The sequence below is a fragment of the Convolutriloba macropyga genome, chromosome 13 (genome assembly GCF_964194025.1).
Source record: "Convolutriloba macropyga chromosome 13, txConMacr16.3, whole genome shotgun sequence".
Classification (NCBI taxonomy): domain Eukaryota; kingdom Metazoa; phylum Xenacoelomorpha; order Acoela; family Convolutidae; genus Convolutriloba; species Convolutriloba macropyga.
The window spans coordinates 36075305-36098750 of record NC_134480.1 but is presented as its reverse complement, the minus strand read 5'-3'; the positions used below and the strand labels follow the sequence as shown (position 1 = coordinate 36098750).

The 23446-nt window shown below is 35.4% G+C and overlaps 1 protein-coding gene across 3 annotated transcripts in view; it reads left to right on the top strand.

Moving 5' to 3' along the window:
* Positions 1-1131: 1131 nt before the first annotated feature.
* Positions 1132-23446, top strand: part of LOC142352284 (uncharacterized) — a 48390-nt gene continuing 26075 nt past the window's right edge. The window contains exons 1-2 of one of the 3 annotated variants that reach the window (XM_075404785.1): positions 1132-1353; positions 13599-13677. In XM_075404785.1, coding sequence (XP_075260900.1) covers positions 1204-1353; positions 13599-13677 — 229 coding nt within the window. In that variant the 5' untranslated portion in view covers positions 1132-1203. Of the gene's footprint in view, positions 1354-13598; positions 13713-23446 lie in introns of all 3 variants that reach the window. The other 2 variants (XM_075404786.1, XM_075404787.1) reach the window with 2 other exon arrangements.

Here is a 23446-nt window from a genome sequence, read left to right as displayed (position 1 = left end):
AGGTGACTACTCTGTTCAGTATACTAGACATCGTTCTTGCGGTAAATTTGTGTTCACGAAGTAAACAAAATTTGCGCTCTTCATTTTTCATTGATAATTGGTGTTTTTTCACAGCTTCATTTTGTCCTTAGTTTCATTGTTTCTAAATCTCATAGCTAAATCTAGTGATTAAATTCTGTTTTTTCAGTTGCTCCGCTATTAGTTTTGATCAGACATTTGCTCGTTCCTGATCAGCGTGTTTATGATCAGCGGAGCCCAGTTGAGCTCAGTCTTTGCCAGTCTTATAACAGCACAAGTGCACGTCAAACGTTCTCCTCTGACTGCTGATGATAGTCTGATTATGAGCAAAGACTCAGCTCGCTGAACTAAACTTTAAGACCAGCGATGAAACTGGCGGTGAAAGAGAGTCTTTTTACATACAGTTCTTACACATTCTAGTGAGAATTTATTTAAATCAACTATAGTCAGAGCAAATTTTAGCGGAGATCATATCACCCGACGAGATAACCGCTCCATCAGAAAAGTCACATTTTTTGGTATTCCTGCAGATCTGTATAAAGTTTTCCTTGGCGTCTGCTGCCCAACAGGAACAGGTTTCTTCAGGTTCAAACCACGATTCTTTCTCATGAGCTACTTGACATTTGTTGACTATGCTAATGTTGGTCACACTGTTACCCTGTGTGAGACCGGAATAGTTTGATCACAGGACACTTGGGTAAACCAGTTGAGCGTGAAATTTTCATGATCGTCAAAGAATTATAGAAAATAGTTTGCAGAGAAGTATACTTTTCTAGGAAGTCGATCATCCCTTCACCTTCACGTTTTTTTATCTTTCAAGGCACAGAATTTTGTTTCCTTTATTTTGCTGACTTTCGCCACTAGAACGAACTGTTTAAGTGTATCTACCTTTAAGATTTTTATTACCTTTCTTATGTAAATCATGGACTAAACGCTCTTCACCTTCCCTCCTCGTCCCGTTAGAATATAAGTACTTAAATTTGGTACTTCAACACTCTTCATTTCAATATAATACACCTAAGTGTAAAGATTATTACAAACTATTATCAGGCAATATTGACACATCATAAAAAATCACACATTAGTTTGTTCACACAAGCATATGAAAACAAAACTTTGCTCACGGCGGAATAAAACAGTTCCTTTTTTTTGAGTTACCATTGTTTAAAGCAATAAAAATCAGAGATGGATTCGTCTGATGAAGAAGTGAACAGTCGGAGAAAAGAGACAATTGAGTTGATGAGGATTGAAAATGAAGAGCTCATCAAGACCTGTTCCGACTACGAGGCATACATTGCAGCCAAAGTCACAAATGAGGACCTATTCTACATTGAGGTCAGACCTCTGTTCATCCACAGTATTTTTCAGAGAGGGAAAATTAATCGAGGATTGCTGTTCTTTTCTCGCCAAAGCAAATTCTGACATTTTTGCAAAGAAAACGGACCGAATACTCGACACCGATAAACTTTAAAATCAAGAAAATTACTATGTTTCCCTTTTGTTAACGCCCTTCTTGTAAAAAACATTGTTGTGCATTTGATTTCCAAGTCAAAATCATTTTTTTTAAAAAAGTTTTCTATGTATACTGAACGGCAAAATTAAGTTAGCATCCCCTATTTTCACGAAGTGAAAATTCAAATTTATATAAGCAATATTAATTCAAACTAAAAACAAATTTCGAAAACATTTTCTATGAAGTTGATCCTCTGCACTAGTCGTCTAGTCTACCTATGGTTTCAAGAAAACGGAGCGTTCACTTACGGAAAATTCCAAGGTAAAATTGATGAACTTCAGGTAAGATTCTCAGTAAAAACAAAGTTGTCATTTCGTAAACTTCCACCCAAGAAATTCCATTCAATTTTGCTCATTTTCTTTAAATTGTTGTAAAGTCGCACTCAATTTTCCCTTTGGTCAACGAAGAGGGGGACAAACAACTACACAAAATTGTTTGCAGCAGTGGTTAATTCTACTTCGCAAATCAATTTTTCATCTGAGAAAAAAGTCCAACTTGAATGTCAATGAACCATTGCCAACCTGTTCTTAACATTGAAGAGAAGAACTGATACGTATTCAATATTATTTAACCTAAAAAATTGGAAAACAAAATGAAACATGAACACACAAACACGCACACACACATGCACACACACATGCACACACAAACATACACGCACTCACACACACACACACACACACACACACACACACACACACACACACACACACATACACACACACACGCACGCACAGATATATAATATATATATATATATATATATATATATATATATATATATATATATATACATATATGTTTGTATATATATATATATATATATATATATATATATATATATATATGCGTGTTTGTGTGTTCAGATTTTATTTTGGTTTCCGAATTATTAGACTAAATAAGTCTTTTTTGTACTTATTTTTTGTACAACGTTGATTGCTCTCAAACAGCCGAGACATGACTTATCTAATTGACTGTTATATTAGGTATTTTTTCGCTTTTATAATGCTCGCTTCGACAAAACTTTGCATGACAAACGGTGTCTGCAGTTGATGAGTAAAAAAATTCGCCGCAATTTTTCTAATTAGTTTTTGTGTCAAAGCGTTCAAAGTAAGCTCCTACCTTTCATAATATTCCTCTTTCTAGGCATAAAACTGACATAGTTTCGCCTTTAAGAGTTGGTATCCTACAAAAGTTTAGCTTCTTTATTCGTAATTCTGACAAGCGTTTAACGCTACAGTCTAACCAGGAGTCGCCCAATATCAATTTTGTCAGTTTATACTACGACAGACAATCTAAAGCAAAGTTTAAAAAAATTTCTTAAGAAATCACGAATTTGAGATTCAGATGTAATTTAAACTTTATGGGTCCACCCATGTTAAACCAAATAAGCTACAATCCAACAAACCAGCAAAACCACTAGGTGAGAAAAACCTTGCTATGGTTCTACGGAACCAGACCAAAAATTTTTGTACGTACCAAAAAAATAATGATTTTGCACATCTATCATATGGTGTCTCAGATGCATTACAAATATTTGTTGAATTTAGCAATCTAGCGCATCAGAAAGGAAAGTCAGCTGTCCGGGCCAAGAAGTCAGCACTTTAAAATAAAAAAATTTTTAATTTGTTAAGTGATTGCGTTAAAATTTTGTAAGATCTACGCTACACGCATTGAATAAAATCAACATTTTTAAGCGATGATATTACAGAGTATAGATTTTGTGTATTTACTGTAGATCTTGTATAATTTTGGCTTTTCTACGAGTAATTCCTACAAGTTTTTAGCGTTTATGGGCGTAAATTGTACATAAATTAAGCGTTTTCACTCGTAACTCTTGCAATCTTTCAACGCATAAACCTCTTTCTATGAGACTTAAACCACTGACCTCTTGAAAATCTGTTGCTTCCCTTAAAATTGTAAAAACGTTTGTTATTTTTCCCATAAATGGTATTCTTTTGAAATCAGACTCCGACATTGCATATCCTTCTTGGTAGGAATTCAATGAAAACTCTGGCAATTATTGGCAAAAATACGTTGGAAAATTACAATGCTAAAAGTTGCCTGATTTGCCACACATATATTTCCGAGCCTTCTGCAGCCATATCCGATTGAAGTGATCATTTTTTGAAATTTAGGGCTCTTTCTCAGCTTATTAACAGAACAAAACAGCAGAAAAAACTATTTTACTTCGACAAAAATTACCTGAAACTTTATGACTGGTTCAAGCAATGTATAAACAAGCAGACGCTGACAACAAACTTGGTTAGAAGTAAACAACATTTTGACCTGACAGAAACGATTGTCTCGGACAATTTGTCATCTGCTTTTGTGAATAACATCAAAAAATTTTTAGGAAATAGTGCAATTTTTCCTGGCCATGTAAGACCAAAAGTTCAAGCAGATGAACTCTTTGTGCAATAGAGAACTATTGCTTCTATACGCCAAAACCAAATCACGGGCCAAAACACCTAACAGTCATCTGACCAAAAAACATTTTTGCGGCTTCAATTTTTGCTCAAAAACACTAATTTTAGGAATCCGGAATCTGAAAAATTTTAGATTTTAATTGTCGAAATATTCTGTTAGGAAAATGACTAAATTCTTCTCATTCCCGAACTCTTGTTTTGGTGTGCTCATAACATGTGGTACCGTTCAGTCAGAAAAGTTGTCAAAGAATGTTCTTCCCTTATGAAAGTCACACGCAGAAGCGACTCATTAGTTGGCTACGAGAACCAACAATTGGCTTACTCCGACCCCAAAAAGTAACCGGAAGTAAAATAAACGTTAAATTTTAAAGATCAACGTGAAAAATTGAGCACAGACTTTATGCAGGAACTGATTTGGAAAGCACTAAAACTATAAATAATTCTATAATAAACTATATAACTATTAATTTTTTTTCCAATAGAAAATATAATGGACTAGTACAAATCTTTGTTATCAAACTTTGATTCGGAATCAAAAGTTTTTGATCATTAAAAGTTCAAATAAGGAAGTGTTTGTTTTGTTGAAACATTATTCATTCTTCTCAATTGCTCTCTATAACATCAGTCTTGTTCTCCTTAAATTTCAGAATTCTTCTCTTTTCAATCTTCATTGAACTCTTGAAAATTATTTCCGTTCTCCCCGACAATACTTACAAAAACGAAGTTCCCCTCTCATTTGGTGACACCTCTAAAATGACTCCACTCTGCTTGGAAATCACAATGATTGCTCAAAACAGAAATTGCGCAAAAACATTGAAAAGGTTGGTTCTACGGGACTCGTGCAAGTAACATTGAGGCCGACCCTCGTACAATCACAACCTAAACCGACTGAGCCAGTCTATCAAAAGCGATAGCATGTCCTTGCGGCTGATAATTCCTGCTGTCAGCTAACAGAGCTATGCGCTTTGACGTTTTCTTGAGAGGAACTGACAGACCGCCCAATGACTAAAAAGCAAGAAGAACAAACAAAATTCCTTGCTCAAAGAAACTATTTTCGAGTTGTTCACTCTTTAGCTCTTCGGCTGCTTCTCTCGCGTAACCAGACCTTTCTGCATGATTTATAATGTTTGGTTGCAATGGAGAAGTATCGGTGACGTCTAGAGCATCTGGACGACCTGATTTCCATTATAGCAGAATTTTGTCGCCAGGGCGAGAACTGTTTCCAGCAATCACGTTCCGTTTTTCGATGACTAGGGAAAAGCTAGCTGCTGAGCAAGCTGTTGCACTACGGTCATGAATCCTGTCGTGCCGTGAAATTGCATCCCCTCTTCCGTGACAGATGCCGGCGTGGTCACCGAAAATGTCAAGGGTCCCAGACCTGCAGTCAGGGCCTGTTTTTCATCTTCATAAACTGCCATCCCTAGTCTGTACTTGACACTAATTTGAAATTCACTAGGACAGAGATGGAGACCTAAGGCAGGAACTGGAGGTGCCGCAAGCCATGCGCCGGATTGAGGCCAACAGAGTGATTGCAGTCTTGCTTTCTCTCTGTTTGGCGAGACTGATTTCTTAGCAGCTCAGAAAGCTTTTCAGTATCTAGAGCTTCTTGAATTTTCATCTGTGTGTAGTAAGTCAAGTTGAAAGGTTCAAGGCTTGTATAGAGCTCTATAAAAACTCCACTATCTGAAGCGCGCTGGTTTGTAGTTTTCTGAACCTAGCCATCAGAAGATAACGCTGAGCCCACATATGCGTCCCTCTATTTCTCTTGCGATTGTCGTACTCCGAGGCCAGAAATGTTTATCGGCAAGGTTGACTGCTTCCATGCATTGTCAGAGGTGACAGTACCTATTATTTGATCTACCCATCCCGTTGGCTGCAATCGAAGACTTCTAAAAGAACGATCAGATCTCTTTTCGGGGTGTAAGTGCGTAGAGATTAAACTAACTTTGGTGTCCCTAAGCAATAAAGAAGTATAATATAAGCACATTTAGGATCATCCGGATAAGTTCTCCAGGAGCGGCACAACCTTTTGAACACGTTTCTGCAAGCAAAAAGAAACAAATTCTGGTGATCCAACAGCGGCACCCAGTACTTCAGAACCATTGCCCATGTTTCTTTTAGCTTCTCGATCAACTTAGGGTAGGTCTACAATTGACCAGAATTTTCTCTTGTCTTTCCACAAATACAGACCCATTTTTGGACATTCAAGGGCTAAGATATCGAGCGTGGTTTGCATTTGATCTTCGGAGCCTGCAACGAAAACATCGTCCAAGTGCCAAGTGTGCTGGGTAAGATTTGGAACTGCGTCTCATATTTTTTCCATAACAGGCCATAACGTCAACGAAAAGAGAAGTAGACCAAGGGGATGTCCTTGTTGAACACCCGATTAACATTGGAGACTGGCGTTATTATACAGTAGTGGAACATGCTGAGAGTAGCAAAAATTTATGAAGGCTGTAGCACCTGGTATGAAACTGCATGCTGCTTGCAGTAAAGGTGAACTCTTAACCGAATTAGAGGTATTTCGGAAATCAATCCGAAGCACTCCTTCTTTAGAGTCAGTGTTGAGGATCTTTTCGCAGAGTGGATGATTGCTTCCGCACCTCCGCTGACTCCAACCCCTAGCCGAATGGAGTCGAACAAATCAATTGCTTCTGATTTTGCTTCTTTTGCTAAACACTTAGCATTAAGGCACCTCAGGAGTTCACTGACAGCTATTGGGCGTACTCCTCCTTTCTTTTTGGACAGAGCGGTGAGCGATGCAAAGCTGAGGGCTTTTGAAATAAATGAAGGGAATTTACCCTTGCTTCCAGTATTTACAAAACTTGTTATTGCTTTAAGGGCGGATTCAGAGTGGTCGTGGAAGCTGTACAATCTAATGCGTGCAATAGATGATCTGGGTACATTTTGGAAGGACCAGCTGCAGTGTACTTACTGAAAGTTTTCAATTGTTCAAAAACTAAGTTATCGCCAAATTGATACGCACTAGATGAAATATTATTAGGCTGGAGGAACGTTGGCGCGCTTCTTTAGGATGTAGCTCTTCTAGTGATTTGAGAGTAGCTCGGCTATTAGGCGAAGTCCCTCAGATGACAGCATTTTTGCGGAGCGACCAAATTGACCTTGCAAAAAAGGACTCTTAGCTCTGCTGGCTAAAGCTTCTATTCCGTTTGTGTAACTTTTCATCGCTTGTTTCATTGACAAAGCTTCTGTTCAAGGGTTTGCATATTCACCCGAATTTCATCAACCGATGCCATTGGAGAGTCGCTAATCCTGATTCCGTTAATGCTTCTTACCTCCTCGGTTGCTCGTACGCAGGTTGCACTTCGAAACTGAAAACGATTTCTGCCAATTTAGTTTGTCATCTGATGTTTTGGCACAATCATCCATGATGCTGGTGAGCAGTTGTGACCATTTAGCTCTACATTTGACAAGAACGAAACGACATGCTGGAACATGTGAACATGCTATTGTCCGTAATCAGGGCATTTTTTTTCTTTTTCTGTATTTTTTTCAACTTTTTCAAAGAAATTATCATCAAGCCGGTTTCGTTCACACGACGCAACGAGTAGCTCAATTTTATCAAAATTTTTTTTGTTATTGTTTGGCGAATGTTCGAATTACGTTTGTGCTTCAAGTAGGCCCAAATTGACTTTGCATTGAACCACGAGTCGTGCTCTCTGAGCCCTAACCACTATATCTAATTTTGGTTTCAGTCCCCGAGTTGTCTAACACTTGAACTTTATAGAGTTTATTGACAGTGTGGGGGATGAAAAATGTGGTACATGGTGTTGTGTAGAATTGCCCCTTTTACACTCAGTTCTTGAAAGTTTTGCGTCTAACCAGTATGTGCAACACTTGTTGCGGCAGAGTCATCAATGATGTCTTGTGAGCTTGCATTATCCTGAGACTGGAATTGCAGACGAACACTATTGTTCCTAACAATTTTTTTTAAAAACGTAAATCATTTTTCCCATGTTCAAAACTGTACTTATATCATCCGAGAAAATTGTAAATCGTAAAAACGAAGTGTTTTTCTAAACCGAAGGTTCTTTTTTCGATGCCTAGACTTTTGATTGTGTTGTTGTCGACCAGGACGTTTTTTAAAGTCTAGCCTACAAGTTTTTAAGAAAAAATGATTCCTGAATAGTCCTCCTCGTTGTGTTAGTTTCTGTTGCAGTACTCTACTACTTTTTTTGAAACGTCCACTCGCGCCTAATAGCATCTATCTGTAGGGGCTACCGGTGGTACGACGTTGGAGGGGGGGAGGGGTGATCAAGAACAATCTCACAGGGTTTTGAAGCTCGGTCTTGAACTTTTGAGGTAATTTACCTCAATAGGGTTTTTTCAATTTTAAACGAAATGAATTTCGAGCTCAGCTTTCATCATCTTGAGCCACATAGCGATAGCAGGGGCCATTATTGGCCTTCTCTTTGTTTTTTTATTTCATCGTGGAGATTTTTGTTACGACCATGTGACGTCACAACTACTTCAAATCTACTTTTTGATTAGTTCGTTCACGCATTTCAACTGAATTGCGTGCGTGACGTCATTTTTCGCATCTGGTGGAGCGAGTTTTTTTTTCATTTGCGTGATTGAATTTTTGGACGCACTTGACTTACCTTACTCACAGAAATCACTTCGTATTTTTGTTATTGAGTTTCTAATTGCTCTCAAACGAATTTTGTGGCAATTATATTAGTCCTTTCGGTCTTTTTTGTCCGATTTTTCGCTTGACCGAATTTTTGTCTGACGCGTTTAACATTTTGTCTTCAAAAAGGGGGTTAACAGGTAGCACTAAGCGGGCATCAAGTGCTCTTAGAGGTTTTCAGCTCTCTGTCAGCTCAAACTGTTTTTCGAACTTATAGTTAATAAATGTAGAGGAATGTTATTCAAGATTTTAATATCACGAAGTTAGGCAATTTCTCATGTTTTTGAATTTTTCCGGCAGCAGAGGTCCTGGGACCTCCTTAAAGGTTTGATATTTAGCTGCAGCATAGTTTTGTAGAGTTAATGGGATCGTGGTCAACATTTTTTCCAGATTTTATAATTTATAATTCATTCCAGATTTTATAATTTTTGGATAAAACCTAAAATTTTCAATTTTTTCTGAATTTTTTATGTTCCACGTGCATGGGCCTTTGCGAGCCTGTGAAACTGTTTCAGGCGTGAAACAGGGATACCGAATAGTCTCCTGAGACAATCAAATGGTTCTTAAGATTTTAGTTAAAATCCAAGATTTTGGTTCTTTAAGATTTTTATCTTGGATTTTTGTAAGGTTTTTTTAAAATTTGCAATTATTTCCAAAATTTAAATATTTTGTCCTTTTCTGAGTTTAAGGACTGTTACTGGCCAAAAAATTTTCATGTCTCGGATATGTGTTTCTTTACAGAACTTTTGAGACAAAAAGTGGTTTTGAGCTTTTTTTACTGCAAAGTTAAAAACTTTTTTCATTTTGCTTTTTTCAGTTTTTTTCTATCTGATTTATTTACAAACAAGGCTAGAAAACAAAGTCGACTCCCACCGTGGAAATACTCTATTCTGAAAGTTTTAAATTGGTCAAAAACTTTGTTATCGCTATATTGATACGCACTTGATGCAATATTATCAGAGTGGAGAAAGTTTGGAGGCGCTTCTTTGCAATATAGCTCTTCTAGTGCTTTCAGAGTAGCTTTGCTATTAGGCGAAGTCCATCAGATGACAGCATTTTTGCGGAGCGACCAAATTGACCTTGCAAACATAGACTCTTAGCTCTGCTGGCTAAAGCTTCTATTCCGTTTGTGTAACATTTCATCGCTTGTTTCATTGATAAAGCTTCTGTTCAAAGGTTTGCATATTCACCCGAATTCCATCAATCGATGCCATTGGAGAGTCGCTGATCCTGATTTCGCCAATGCTTCTTACATCCTCGGTTGCTCGTACGCAGGATGCACTTCGAAACTGAAAACAATTTCTGCCAATTTAGTTCGTCGTTTGATGTTTTCGCACAATCATTCATGATGCTGGTGAGCAGTTGTGACCATTTAGCTCTAAATTTGACAGGAATGAAACAACATGCTGGAGCAAGTGAACTTACTATTGTCCGCAATCAGGGCAGTTTTTGTTCTTTTTCTGTATTTTCTTTTCAACTTTTTCCAAGAAATTATCATCAAGCTGGTTTCGTTCACAGGACGCGACGAGTAGCTCAATTTTATCAGATTTTTTTTGTGGATTTTTTGGCGAATGTTCGAATTATGTTTGTGCTTCAAGTAGGACCAAATTGACTTTGCATTGAACCACGAGTCGTGCTCTCTGAGCCCTAACCACTATATCTAATTTTGGTTTCACTCCCGGAGTTGTCTAACACTTGAACTTTATAGAGTTTATTGACAGTGTAGGGGATGAAAAATGTGGTACATGGTGTTGTGTGGAATTGCTTTTTTACACTCAGTTCTTAGAAGTTTTGCGTCTAACCAGTATGTGCATCACTTGTTGCGGCAGAGTCATCAATGATGTCTTGTGAGCTTGCATTTTATTGAGACTGGAATTGCAGACGAACACTATTGTTCGTAACAGTTTTCTTTAAAAGTAAATCGTTTTTCCCATGTTCAAAACTGTATTTATATCATCCGAGAGAATTGTAAATCGTAAAAACGAATTGTTTTCCCGAACCGAAGGTTCTCTTTTCGATGCCTAGACTTTTGATTGTGTTGTTGTCGACCAGTACGTTTTTTAATGTCTTGCCTACGAGTTTTTTAAGAAAAAATTTTCCCTGAATAGTCCTCCTCGTTGTGGTAACTTTTGTTGCAGTACTCTACTACTTTTTTGAAATGTCGCAGAATCCACTGGCGCCTAATAGCATCTATCTGTAGGGGCTACCGGTGGTACGACATTAGAGGGGGGGTGATCAAGAACTATCTCACCGGGTTTTGAAGCTCGGTCTTGAACTCTTGAGGTAATTTACCTCATTAACGTTTTTTCAATTTTAAACGAAATGAATTTCGAGCTTAGCTTTCATCATCTTGAGCCACATATCGATAGCAGGAGCCATTATTGGCCTTCTCTTTGTTTTTTATTTCATCGTGGAGATTTTTGTTACGACCATGTGAGGTCACAACTACTTCAAATCTACTTTTTGATTAGTTCGTTCACGCATTTCAACTGAATTGCGTGCGTGACGTCATTTTTCGCATCTAGTGGAGCGAGTTTTTATTTCATTTGCGTGATTAAATTTTTGGGCACACTTGACTTACCTCACTAACAGAAATGACTTCGTCACTTTGAAATTGACTTTCTAATTGCTCTCAAACAGATTTTGTGGCAATTATATTAGTCCTGTTGGACTTTTTTATCCAGTTTTTTGCTTGACCGATTGTTCATCTGACGCTTTTGACTTTTTGTCTTCAAAAAGGGCATTAACAGTTAGCACTAAGCGGGCATTGAGTGATCTTAGAGCCTTTCAGCTCTCTGTCAGCTCAAACTGTTTTGGAGACATAATTATTAGATGTAGAGAAATGTTATTCAAGATTTTATTATCACGAAATTAGACAATTTTTCATGTTTTTGAATTTTTCCGGCAGCAGAGGTCCTGGGACCTCCTCAAAAGTTTGATATTTAGCTGCAGCATAGTTTTGTAGAGTTAATGGGATGGTGGTCAACATTTTTTATGACTCCAGATTTTATAATTTTTGGATAAAACCTAAAATTTTCAATTTTTTCTGAATTTTTTATGTTCCACGTGCATGGACCTTTGCGAGCCTGTGAAACTGTTTCAGGCGTGAAACAGGGATACCGAATAGTCTCTTGAGACAATCAAATGGTTCTTAAGATTTTAGTATCTTGGATTTTTGTAAGGTTTTTTTAAAATTTGCAATTATTTCCAAAATTTTAATATTTTGTCCTTTTCTGAGTTTAAGGACTGTTACTGCCCAAAAAAATTTCTCGTATATGGGTTTTTTTTACAGAACTTTTGAGACAAATTGATTTTGAGCTTTTTTACTGTAAAGTAGAAAACTTTTTTTTTCATTTTGCTTTTTTCATTTTTTTTCTATGTGATTTATTTACTAACAAGGCTAGAAAACTAGAAGTTGCAAAGTCGACTCCCACCATGGAAAATATTCTTGTCCGAAAGTTTTAAGTTGTTCAAAAACTATGTTATCGCTAAATTGATACGCACTTGATGCAATACTATCAGGTTGGAGAAAGTTTGGAGGCGCTTCTTTGGCATATAGCTCTTCCAGTGCTTTCAGAGTAGCTGAGCTATTAGGCGCAAGTCCCTCAGGTGACCGGATTTTTTGCGGCGTGACCAAATTGACCTTGCAAACATAGACTCTTAGCTCTGCTGGCTAATTCTTCTATTCCGTTTGTTTAAATTTTCTTCGCTTGTTTTATTGACAACTTCTGTCCAAAGGCTTGCATAATCGCCCGCGTTCCATCGATCGACGCGATTGGAGTGCAGCTGATCTTGGTTTCGTTAATGCTTTTTATCTCCTCGGTTGTTCGCACGCAGGATGCACTTCGAAACTGAAAAGAATTTCGGCCAATTTAGTTCGTCATCTGGTGTTTTGGCACCATCATCCAGGATGCTGCTCAGCAATTGTGACCACTTAGCTCTAATTCTGACCGGAACGAAACGACAGCTACGAGGCTACAAATCCATTGCGGCTGTTTTCTGGCAATTTGATCTGCCAGCTATATCAACTATTAATAACGTGGCGCTTTTCAACACGTTTAACGTAGATGTCACAAAAATTCAACGCTTTCATTGTTACACTTTAATATTTTTTGGGTTTTTAAGTGCTGGCTTCTTTTTAATAGCCGTACAGCGATAGCTGGGGCTATTATTGGCCTTCTCTTGTTTTTTTTTATTTCGTCGTCATGATTTTTGTTACGACCATATGACGTCACAGCCACTTTTTGTTCATTCGTTCATGCAATTTCAACTGAATTGCATGTGTGACGTCATTTTTCGCTCTTAGTGGAGCGAGTTTTTTTGTTCATGCGCGTGATTAAATTTTTGGTCACACTTGACTTACCTCACTCACAAAAATGACTTCATCACTTTGAAATTGACTTTTATTTACTTTAATTCAAAGAGATAAGGTCAAATAGGTGTGTGTTACTCTAAATGAAGGTTATTTGAGATCAGCTAATAGAGGCAGCAATAACTTGTACAGATTTTTAATCAAAATATAACAGATCAGCCTTCAATGAAAATAGGAATTTTTTGGTCTTTCTTTTTTACTGTTTTTTTAGACTGTCGATCTACGAATCTATTGTGGCTATTTTCTGGCAATCTGCCAGCTATGTTTTTGTTTAGTTTTCCTGTCTTAGTTTAATTTGGCGAACCTGATATTAATCGATTCCTGGTCAGATGTCCAAATTTTTTGATAAATTTCCGATAATTTCTTGTAAAATTCGTAAAAAAAAATTTATATGGTTTTACGATTTTTTTACTGGGAAAATAATGGTTAAATTGGGCAATAAATGGGAATAAATTTAATGATTTTTGATATCTTTGACATATTTTTGTCAATTTATGCTTTAACTGTTATGATTGATAGATCGTTATATATTCTCATAAAAAACCTTTTTTAAACCAATTTTTAACTCAATTTGGATTAATGTGATAATATGAGTATATGAAATCGTTTGCTTAGAACCCTGGCGTGATCAAATCAATGCTGAAACACTGGGCTCACTGTGATGAAATTGCCATGGAAAACAAACGCTATCTAGGATTGTGGATTCCATTTATCCATTTCCTTCTCTCAGTTTGTTGATATATAACTCGAGTTTCAAAAGTTTCAAGAGTTACACAATTTCAAAAGTTAAGTATCAGGGCAAAAAAACGGGCTAAAATAGACTTTCTAACTTGTCTTTTTCGAAATGCTATTAACAAAAGATTTTCATTAAGTTCTACATTTGCTTCACCTAATTCGCTCAAGAGTGTAATAAAGAGTGGAATAAAGAGTGTAATTATAGTGTATTTTTAAAAGTGTAATAAGGGTGTACTAAAGAGTGTAAAGAGTGTACATTAAAGTGTAATTTTCTCAAAATTACACTCTTACACTCTTATCCCTGCTAATTAAGAGTGGAATTGGCTTTACACACTTATTCTCGCTTAATAACGGTGGAATACGGGTGTACGCCTCGGCCCGGGTCCTCTCGAATTTGTCTCACCCTCCCTCCCCCTGTGAACAAAAGAACAAAACTTTTGGGGTAGTTAACTACCATTTGAAAAGTTATTGCCTCCAGTTGGGTTCATATATAACGTATAGAGCACCCTCCACCTAATACCGTAAGCGTGCTATAAGTGGGCTATAATTTCGCGCGGTGGGGGTGGGGTTATACAGGGAAATGCACCAAAAGAAATTGTATCAATCTGTGTTACTTATTAATAGCCGCGTCAGCCTTTCAGACGGCTATTATTTAGGCGCTCTCCTTTTTTTACAATTCGAAGAATTTGAATTGTATTGGGGCGCGGTGTTTTTTTTTTCAGATATTTTCACACATTTTCCAATGAATTTGATCTTTCAAAACGGGATAAACAGGTAAAGCCCAGCGGGCAATTAGTTTCATTAGAGGCCCAAAGTGGTCTTTAGTAGTCCTTAAAGTGCATAGAGGGGTGCAGTTGCTGGGACGGCCTTAATTTAAGGTTAAAAGGTCATTTTTAGGGCTCAAAATGGTTGGCTTTTTCTTATTGTTTGTGATTGTTTTGAGTTTTTTGTTTGGTTTGTCTTAGATTGAAGTTTTTAAAGGTTGTTGAAGTTTTTTTGTGAGAAGAAATTACTTGCTATGGCCATTTTATGAGCTATGTGTTTTGGTATTGCAAACACAAACACGCAAAATGGTTATAGTTTTTGCAATTTTTTTCAAATTTTTTGAAGGGTTTTGTCATTTTCCGAGTTTTTCCACCCTCAGGGGCCCGCGAATCTAATTTAAGGTTTGATGATAGGGCACTGCATAGCTTCTAGTAACAATGGATTGGTTTTCATTATTTCAATGTCTCTAAATTTGTCAATTTTTTTAAAGTTTTCCTAAGTATTTTGTCATTTTTTGATATTTGTCCGTTATCAAGTGCCAGTTAACCTATTGCACGGTCTGCATGGTTGTTAGTGTCAATGGATTTGTTTTCAACAATCAAACATTTCAAATTTAATAAACTTTTTGATAAATTCTGCAAATTTTTTCAATTTTTTTTTTAGAATATTTTTCTTTCAATCAGTTTTTCTTGCCTTAGTAGCCAGGTAACCTCCTCCAGAGGTTGATAGTATGTTATTAAATAGTTGGCAAGGGGCAATGGAATCGTTATCTACATTTTAAAAGAACGAAATTCCATCTTTGAAGTTTGAATTTTTTTCTAATTTATTGCCTATCGATCTTTATGAACCAATAAATTTCTTAAGAATTGTTTCAATTGAGCTACTGGATATCCTCCAGAGAAAATGATTCTGAAGATATTGAGAACACAATTTTCAGCAACATTTCATTAAAATTTGCAATTGATTCTATAAATTTTCATAAAAAATCTTTATTAAAACTTCATTAAAATTCATTAAACCTTTTTCTGTGATTTTCTGAATTAATCGATCTTCAAGGGCCAATGAATTTTGTTCAGGTCATGCAGATATTATTCTGGACCGTTTTCAGAGACAAAAATTGGTTATGAACATGTTTTTGAATAGGTATACTTGACAGAATCCAATTTTGCTTTCGGGGTAAAAGCTTCAAGAGTTTTAACAATGAGTATTTTTATGTTTAGTTAGTTTGATTGTTTTAATTTCTCAACTTTTTGAGATGATGCTGTTTGCGTTGGCCGGCACTGCTCAATTGATTTTCTGGTCAGATAAAGTACTTTTAAGTTTGCCAATTATTTCTTTGGATTGTTTTTCAGGACTTGTCTTGCTATGCTTTTTTTAGTATCTGATCACACATTTTCATGATTTTTGAAGTCAAATTGGGTTAGTGATTTTGTTCAGGCCAAAACAGAAAGCGGAAAGAAAAAGTATTCTGCGGCGTAAAATTTTTTCGCTCTAATTTTAAAGTAGAGTGACAAAGCGGTGTTTGAACAAAAATTTGTTTCCTCGCTATTGTTTTTTTGTTCAATTGCGGCTATTTCTTTTTGAGTTTTACTGTTTTTTCGATTTTTTTGATCGTTTTTTTTTCAAAATGGTTTTCCCAATCCATTCATAGTTCATTCCAGGCGTAGTTGTTTGTTTGAATCAAATTTCTTTTTCTCGCTAGTGGCTTTATATTCGCTTTTTGAAATTGACTGTCTCTTTTTTATTTGTTTGAACTGATTTTTTTGGAAATGGTTTTTCCAATTCACACAAAATTCGTCCAAGGTCAAATTTTTTGTTTTGTCAACAAAAATTAAAATTTTTTGAATTGTACGTCAGGACTTGTCACGCTAAGTTTCTTTAATTCGCTTTACCTTTTGATCACGTTTTTCGTTTAACGTAAGTCACTATTTTCACGATTGACTTCTGTTTTATTTCACTCACTGTTTCATCTGAATGGAGTATAATTTTTTTCACGCATTGAATTACGTATTGCAGTGGATACGGTCAATGTCAAATGAGCAAAATTCAAATAAAAAACGGGATAAACTGATAAAGACGGTTCAATAAGTAATAATGCATTAGGTTACCAAAGTTCATTAGAGTGATTGCTCGCTGATATTAATGTTAAACTTATTTCCCTTTAGTTTAGAAGCTGAAGTGAGTATAGGTTTAGAATCTAAATAAAACTGCGCAATGAATTAGAACAATTTTTGAAATAATTTTGTCAATTTCATTATTTTTCTGTTTCAATCACGATATGCTCCTAGCGCGTCAACGGCGGCTATTTTCCGGCAACCTGCGTGCTATGTTTGTTTAATTGGATTTTTGGTAATTGGCACAAAAACAATTTGATTCATTTGAAACAATTGAGAGTGATTTTAAGCAATAAGTATCCGTAAAAAATGGACTAATCAAAGACAAACATCTAGAAAAAATCGGAAGCTTCGTTCAAAAAATATTTTTTTGCAGTTCAACATTTATCAACAAGAAATTTTAAATTTCTCTCTGAGACAGAAAAAATGATCTCACCTTTATAACACACGATAAAAACAGGGCAACATTGCACAACAAACGACAGCAAAATACCTTTTTAGGGTAATTAAAAGACGTAATTTAGATGTGATAGCAGCACGCAAACAATTGAACGCGGTTTTTAGTCGCTCTTTAACGAAACTTGAAGCAATTATTGTAAAGCTGTTGGCCTTTTACGACTCAAAGAGGAGTATTCCGGCACTTTTTTTCAGCAGAAATCAATTTGTTCATGACTTGAATTCTGATTTCTTTCTATTAGACCATTTACCTCCATTTTTGAATTTTGATTCCTGTTTTCTGACATTGGATTTTAAGAGTAGCTTTGTTTGAACTTCTTAATTGCTCTCAAACGAAGTTTTTATCAATTAGTTCGGTCGGTTTTTTATACGACTTGAAGAGGAGTATTGGTTTTCTTAAGGTTTTCTTTACCGGAAGTACTATTCCTTCAGACGCTGTTTTGACCTAATAGCAAAAGTGAGTAAATTTGCCCATTGAACTATTTTTTTCTGAGTGAGAGAAAATTTTTGATAATGCGCTGCGTTTAATAAATAATTTTTTTTACTTTGAAAAGTAGTTTTTGACTAAGTGGCTCATATAGACAACCGTATTTAGCCGTTTTTGTCTAAGTTGCCCAAGTTTGTTGATTGTAATTTTTTTGAAGAAAAAAATTTTTTATTCGATGTTACATTGATAAGTAAGCATCAAATTTGATTCCGCAAAATGCGTTGCAAAGTTGGCAAATGTTTCCTGATTTTTCTGTTAAGTTTTGGTTTTTTTATATCAATTTCATAATTTCTGGATCTTTCAGCCGTCTTTTTCAGTTAAAATCGTCAATTAAATAGTAGTAATTATTGCAACTTCTCTTTGATAATTCATATACTCAACGCTTCTCTCTACATCGATGTAATTTTGTTTTATAAAATTGTACATATGCTAAACTGATTTTGGTAGTTTTTTTTCTAATTTTTGTCAGTTTTTTGTTTTTTTGTCTTTTTGTGCAACATGAGGGACTTTGGTTTCGTTTCAATAAAAATTGAATCATTTTTTGGCGTGAAGTTTTTGGAAAATAGTTAAACTTTTTTGTCATTTTTTTGCAAATTGTTTCAATGTTTCGTATGTTGTAATACTGCTTTTTCTTTTTTGTTCTGTTCAGATGTCTGAATCTTTGTCTCGGATGGCACGTTGTTTTTTCTATGTCTCGAACAATGTCATCTGAACAATGAAATGTATTAGTTTTTTCTTGTTTTTTTAAATTTTATTTTTAACTTTCAAAAACCAAGAATTTATCTTTGTTTTACGGTGTTCCTTAAATTGTGTCTATATTCTTCACACGCTAGTTTGTATCATTCTAGTTTTGTCCTGGCACCTACATTTTTATTTGTTGTATTGATTTATTCGTCAAGTTTTTGTCATTTCTTTGGTTAGCAATTGATTTCATTCATCATAAGGCGGTACTGAGATTTTGCTAGGAAACCTTTTCAAAAATTTAGACTTTTTACTATTCATTGCCATTTTTTCCGGCCTTGGAATTGTTTTTGTACGAATTTTTGCCTTTGAATTTTATTCTGTTGCTTATGTCTTCAATGATTTATGTAACTTTTTAATAAGTGTAAAATTATCTAGTCTAGCATGCATACAACAAGGAAGAAGTATGTGTTGTTTTTGTTTTAATTGCAGTGATTAAAAATCTATTTGTAGTGGTTTTCTGATTCTTAAACTTGAGCATATTTTATTGAAAAATTCTTTTTAGTTTCTAAGATTATTATCTGCCGTTTGCTATCGCGATCTTTTCGAGATTAGAATAAAAACTTATTTGAGGGAAATTCATAGCCCTGTCAGCTTTTCCAGTCTATCAGTATTTTGAATATCCTAAAAATTTCGGACTTTTTAATGTTACCAAACGTTTTCAATAGTCTGAACTTTTGCTGCATTTTGTTGCTCTTGGTGACAGTGGTTTCAGTTTCATCAATTTTTAGACCAGACCATGGAGCTAATGGTTTAATGGTTTAATACAAAAAGTACTGGCTTCAGCTGCAATTGCGGTTTTTTTGTGAAATTTTGAAGCTTCTAGTCGCTTCCGGAAATCATCCAGCTATGTTTTTTGTTCGATTTTTTGCTTGACCAATTTTTTGTCTGACGCTTTTGACTTTTCATCCTCAAAAACATGACAAGCTGGTAGCGCTCAGCGGGCATTAAGTGCCCTTAGAGCTTTTCAGCTCTGTTTCTGCTCAATCTGTTTTGGAGACTCATAGTTATGGTGTGAAGGGTGGTTCTTAAATGTTGAAGACAACCCCACTGTTTACACCCCGCACTAATGCCCCAACCCACCCCTCCCTCCCCATCAGCCCCAAGTTGCACCCACAGATTTTTATTTCGTCTTACCCTGAATTCTTGGAATTGACTTTTTCAATGACTTATATCACTCAAAAAGTGACTTCTGAACTCACTTATGGAATTTAAATTTTATGAACATTTACTTGTTGAAGGTCAATAGTGTGCATCTAAGTAGTGTCAAACATATATGCCATAATTCTTGATTATTAGAGTCTTGAGTTTTCGATTCCGAATATTAATTTTGGGATCTTCTCCGTTTGTTCCCCCAGTACGTTATGCGCCCCCAGTTACAGAGCGCGTGCCATTACATTGTAAGTCATCATGTAAAAAGTATTGCACGTGCATCTGAGGGGTGCAACAATATGCGCCCACTAAGCTAAGGCGGCACAAACGGAAAAAGATCCTAATTTTGAAAAGTCCTATTAGGGCTTTCTCTTTATAGAGCTTATGTGTCTCATAAAAATGACAGTCCCAGCTAACCCAAAAAGTCTAGTGGTCTATTAAAGGACTGGTGGTTGATCTGTCTATCTAATCTCTTTAGTTTTTACAATTCATGGAAGGCCCCAAGCGTCTATCGCGGCTGTTTCCCGGCGATCTGCCGGCTGTTTTTCAAAATTTTTGTCGGTTTTTCGATTTCTCCAGCCTCAAGAGCCGAGGAACCTCCGCTAGGGTTTGATAACAGGCTACTGTTTTGTTTTTAAATTTAATGAAATGTGTTTCAAGATCTCAACAGCACCAAAATTTTTGCATTTTTTACAGAAAATCTTTTCCTAATTTTTTGATATTTATTGTCTTTATTCAGAATTTTCACCACAAATTTTTTTTTCAATTTTTTGACATTTATTGTCATTATTCAGGTTTTTCAGCCTAACTGAAAATTTCCAATAGGGTTTGATAAAGAATTACTGGAAAAAATGTTTTGGCCGTGGATTAGTTTCAACTTTTACTATCACAAATTTTAGCAGTTTTTATGCAACTTGCAAATTTAATTTTTCAAATTTTTTGGGTTTCTCCAATTTGAGGTTGATACCACACTTCAGCTGCTGTTATGTAGTGTAATATCATAATCTATTATGCTCATTAACACTGAATTATATTAGAAATGATTTTATCCTACATGATTCAACAAGCACTGTTTTGGAAATCTTTGTTAATTGCTCTCAAAAGCAGTTTAACGCTAATATATTAATTCTGTTTGTCTCTTTGATGCGATTTTTCGCTTGATCAATTATTCGTCTGACAGATTTGACTTATCAACCTCAAAAACGGAATAAATAAGTAGCACCAAGCGTGCCTTAATTTCTCTTAGAGGCTTTCAGCCCAATAGTCTCCGAGTATGCGATTCATTGAAACTATTTTGGAGACTTATACTTATGTTGTGAACGGTGGTTCAAAGAAATTGATCCCACGCCCCCAACCATCGCCCCTTTCACATCAGTCCCCCAATCTACTTTTGCACTCCCTTTGCGATGCACCCCCGCTGCGCTCACCTTACGCCCCTTCAATTAAGCTGAAGCTAGCCTCATTAAACAGTGGCTAGCTACTGACGAAGCACATCGCTCGCCGGTCGCTTGAGAGCAATTCGCCCGAAGTTAGTCGGTTACTTTATAGTAATTAGGAGCTGCTGGCAACATTCAGGGTGAAAATATCTACTTGGTATTTTTTTATCCTACTTCTGACTAAACAACATACCAACCGCCTACCCATCATGACGCTGCCTAATCCACCCCCAGCTACCCTCCATACATCATCCCGTACATAATCTTCTCCGCCTACCTGCCCTCCCCACTTACCCTTTACGCCTATCTAACGCCCTCCTACTACTTACCTCACCCGAACAAAAAAAAACGGATAACCACATTCCTAACAAAAAATTTGTTGTTTTTAACTATAGATGGCTTTTTAATTGCTCTCAAGGAAGTTTGTAGGAATTATATTAGTCTTGCTGGTCATTTTTATGCAATTTTTTGCTTTACCGATTTTTCCTCTGACCTTTGGACTTTTCGTCGTCAAAAACAAGATAAACAGGTAGCACCAAGAGGGCATTAAGTGCTCTTAGAGGCCTTCACCTCACTAGTCTCGAAGTATACGAATAACAGAAACTATTTTGGAGACTTATACTTGCGTGAAGGTTCTTAGAGATTGACCCCAAGTGTGCAGTTCACTGCCAAAAATCATATAAAAAGTGCGCAAAAATTAGTGTAATTTTTTCGCTTTGAATCTTAGTTGTGGTTATAGTGCTATATAATAACCTCTAATGACGTCATTTGTAGTGATTTTAGTGAATTTAGTTACACTCCCCACAACTGAAGTAGGATGCAATAGATTTGGGCTAGCACTAGTTGATCGAGTGCAATGTTTCTGGCATTGGTCGGTTATGATTGTTTCTTTTGCTCCAAATGGTTTCAATATTAGATCATGAGGAAAAATATTGTTTGCTGGTTGCTATTTTTAAAGAGAAGAAAACAGTTTTGTTTTAATGAAATTAATTAGAACAAAAATCTGTCACTGTAAACATCAAAAATTCTTCTAAGTGTAACCGTTTTGTCTGCAATCAGACATAAGTGCCGTACAATTGTATCGTGAAAAATTATACTTATAATAAAAAAATTTCATCAGATTATATTGTCAACAAAAACAAAAAAATCTAACTCTACTGGACTGTAAAACCTACTAGCTGGCGCGTAAGCTGAAACATAGCTGCAAAAATTGGATGACTGATATATTCCGTCGAGAGATATAAAATTGTTAAAATTGAACAATCTAGGAGAAACCTAATCAAATATTGAAAAATGATTGTTTTTGAGATTTTGAGAAATTATAGAGTTTAAGATATTCGAGTTAAGATATCAGTTTTCTCAAGATTTCTTGCTTCAAAAGCACAATGTACGACAAACGAAATGGTGTTTTGAAAAAATATATATATATATATATATTATATATATATATATATATATATATATATATTATATATATATATATTATATATATATTCATCAGATATATCATTTTTTTTCAATGAGACAAAGTGGATTAGTTTCAACAAAATGTCAATTAGCCTAAAATTTTGTGGGTGAGTATCTCAGGTACGGCATTTTTTAAAGAAAAAGGCAATAAAAATTCAGAAAGAAAATTCGTCCCGAAGTTTACATGTTTTCTTCTTTTCGAGCACACTGTTGCTGTATAGATTGTGTTATTTTCTGGAAATGAAATTAAGTGTTGAAAATGATATTTTTTTCACATACCAATGCTTTCATTTATTCATATGCATCCAAGTGAATAAAATGTACATTAGATATGATATGAAAAATAAAATAGTTGGAAAAATATTCCCTCGAAAAATAATACCTCAGGCGACTTTAACAGCAGGCTAAAATTTGACAGAATATGGATATTGAAAAAAGTCCAAATATGTTTTTTCACTGATATTAGTTATCCATAGAAGTTATTAAGTTCAAGTGCAAATATTTTTCCATTAACAAAGGTTGTGCAGTAGCTCATTTTTTGTTTATATGAATTATTTTTCAGAAAATTTATCATTGAAAAGCATAAATGATTTTAAAAAATTGATTTTCAAACCGAATTGTTTTTACTATGAAATGAATTTCGACTTGCTGTATAAAAATAAATTAAGCTCCCTTTCATCGAGAAAGGTTCAAGTCGTAGATTATTAATAGTTTTTTTGTAGTTTTCTGGATCAACCTCTATCTACAATATTCAGGTTCATCCTATTCCTTAGCCGCTGAATTGAAAAACAATTGGCCAGTTTTTAATCCACATCTAATAGTCGAAGAAGTAATGTGGACAGATCTTAGCCAATCGTTTCAAATATAGGTCTTTATTGAAGATTATAAAGTTTTTAATATAATGATATTTGAATTCTAAATAATCTATCTCTGTCGTATATCATGCCTGAGAAAGAAAAAGTATTGATTAAATAAGAAATTCATCATTGAACAAATAAACTTTAGTAGTTGTTTTTGATTTCCCTAAGACCACATACAATCTGCATAACTCAAAAGTTTTCAAAAAAGTGTCCGTTTTTTCTGATTCTTTATTTGCTTTCAAAAACAATT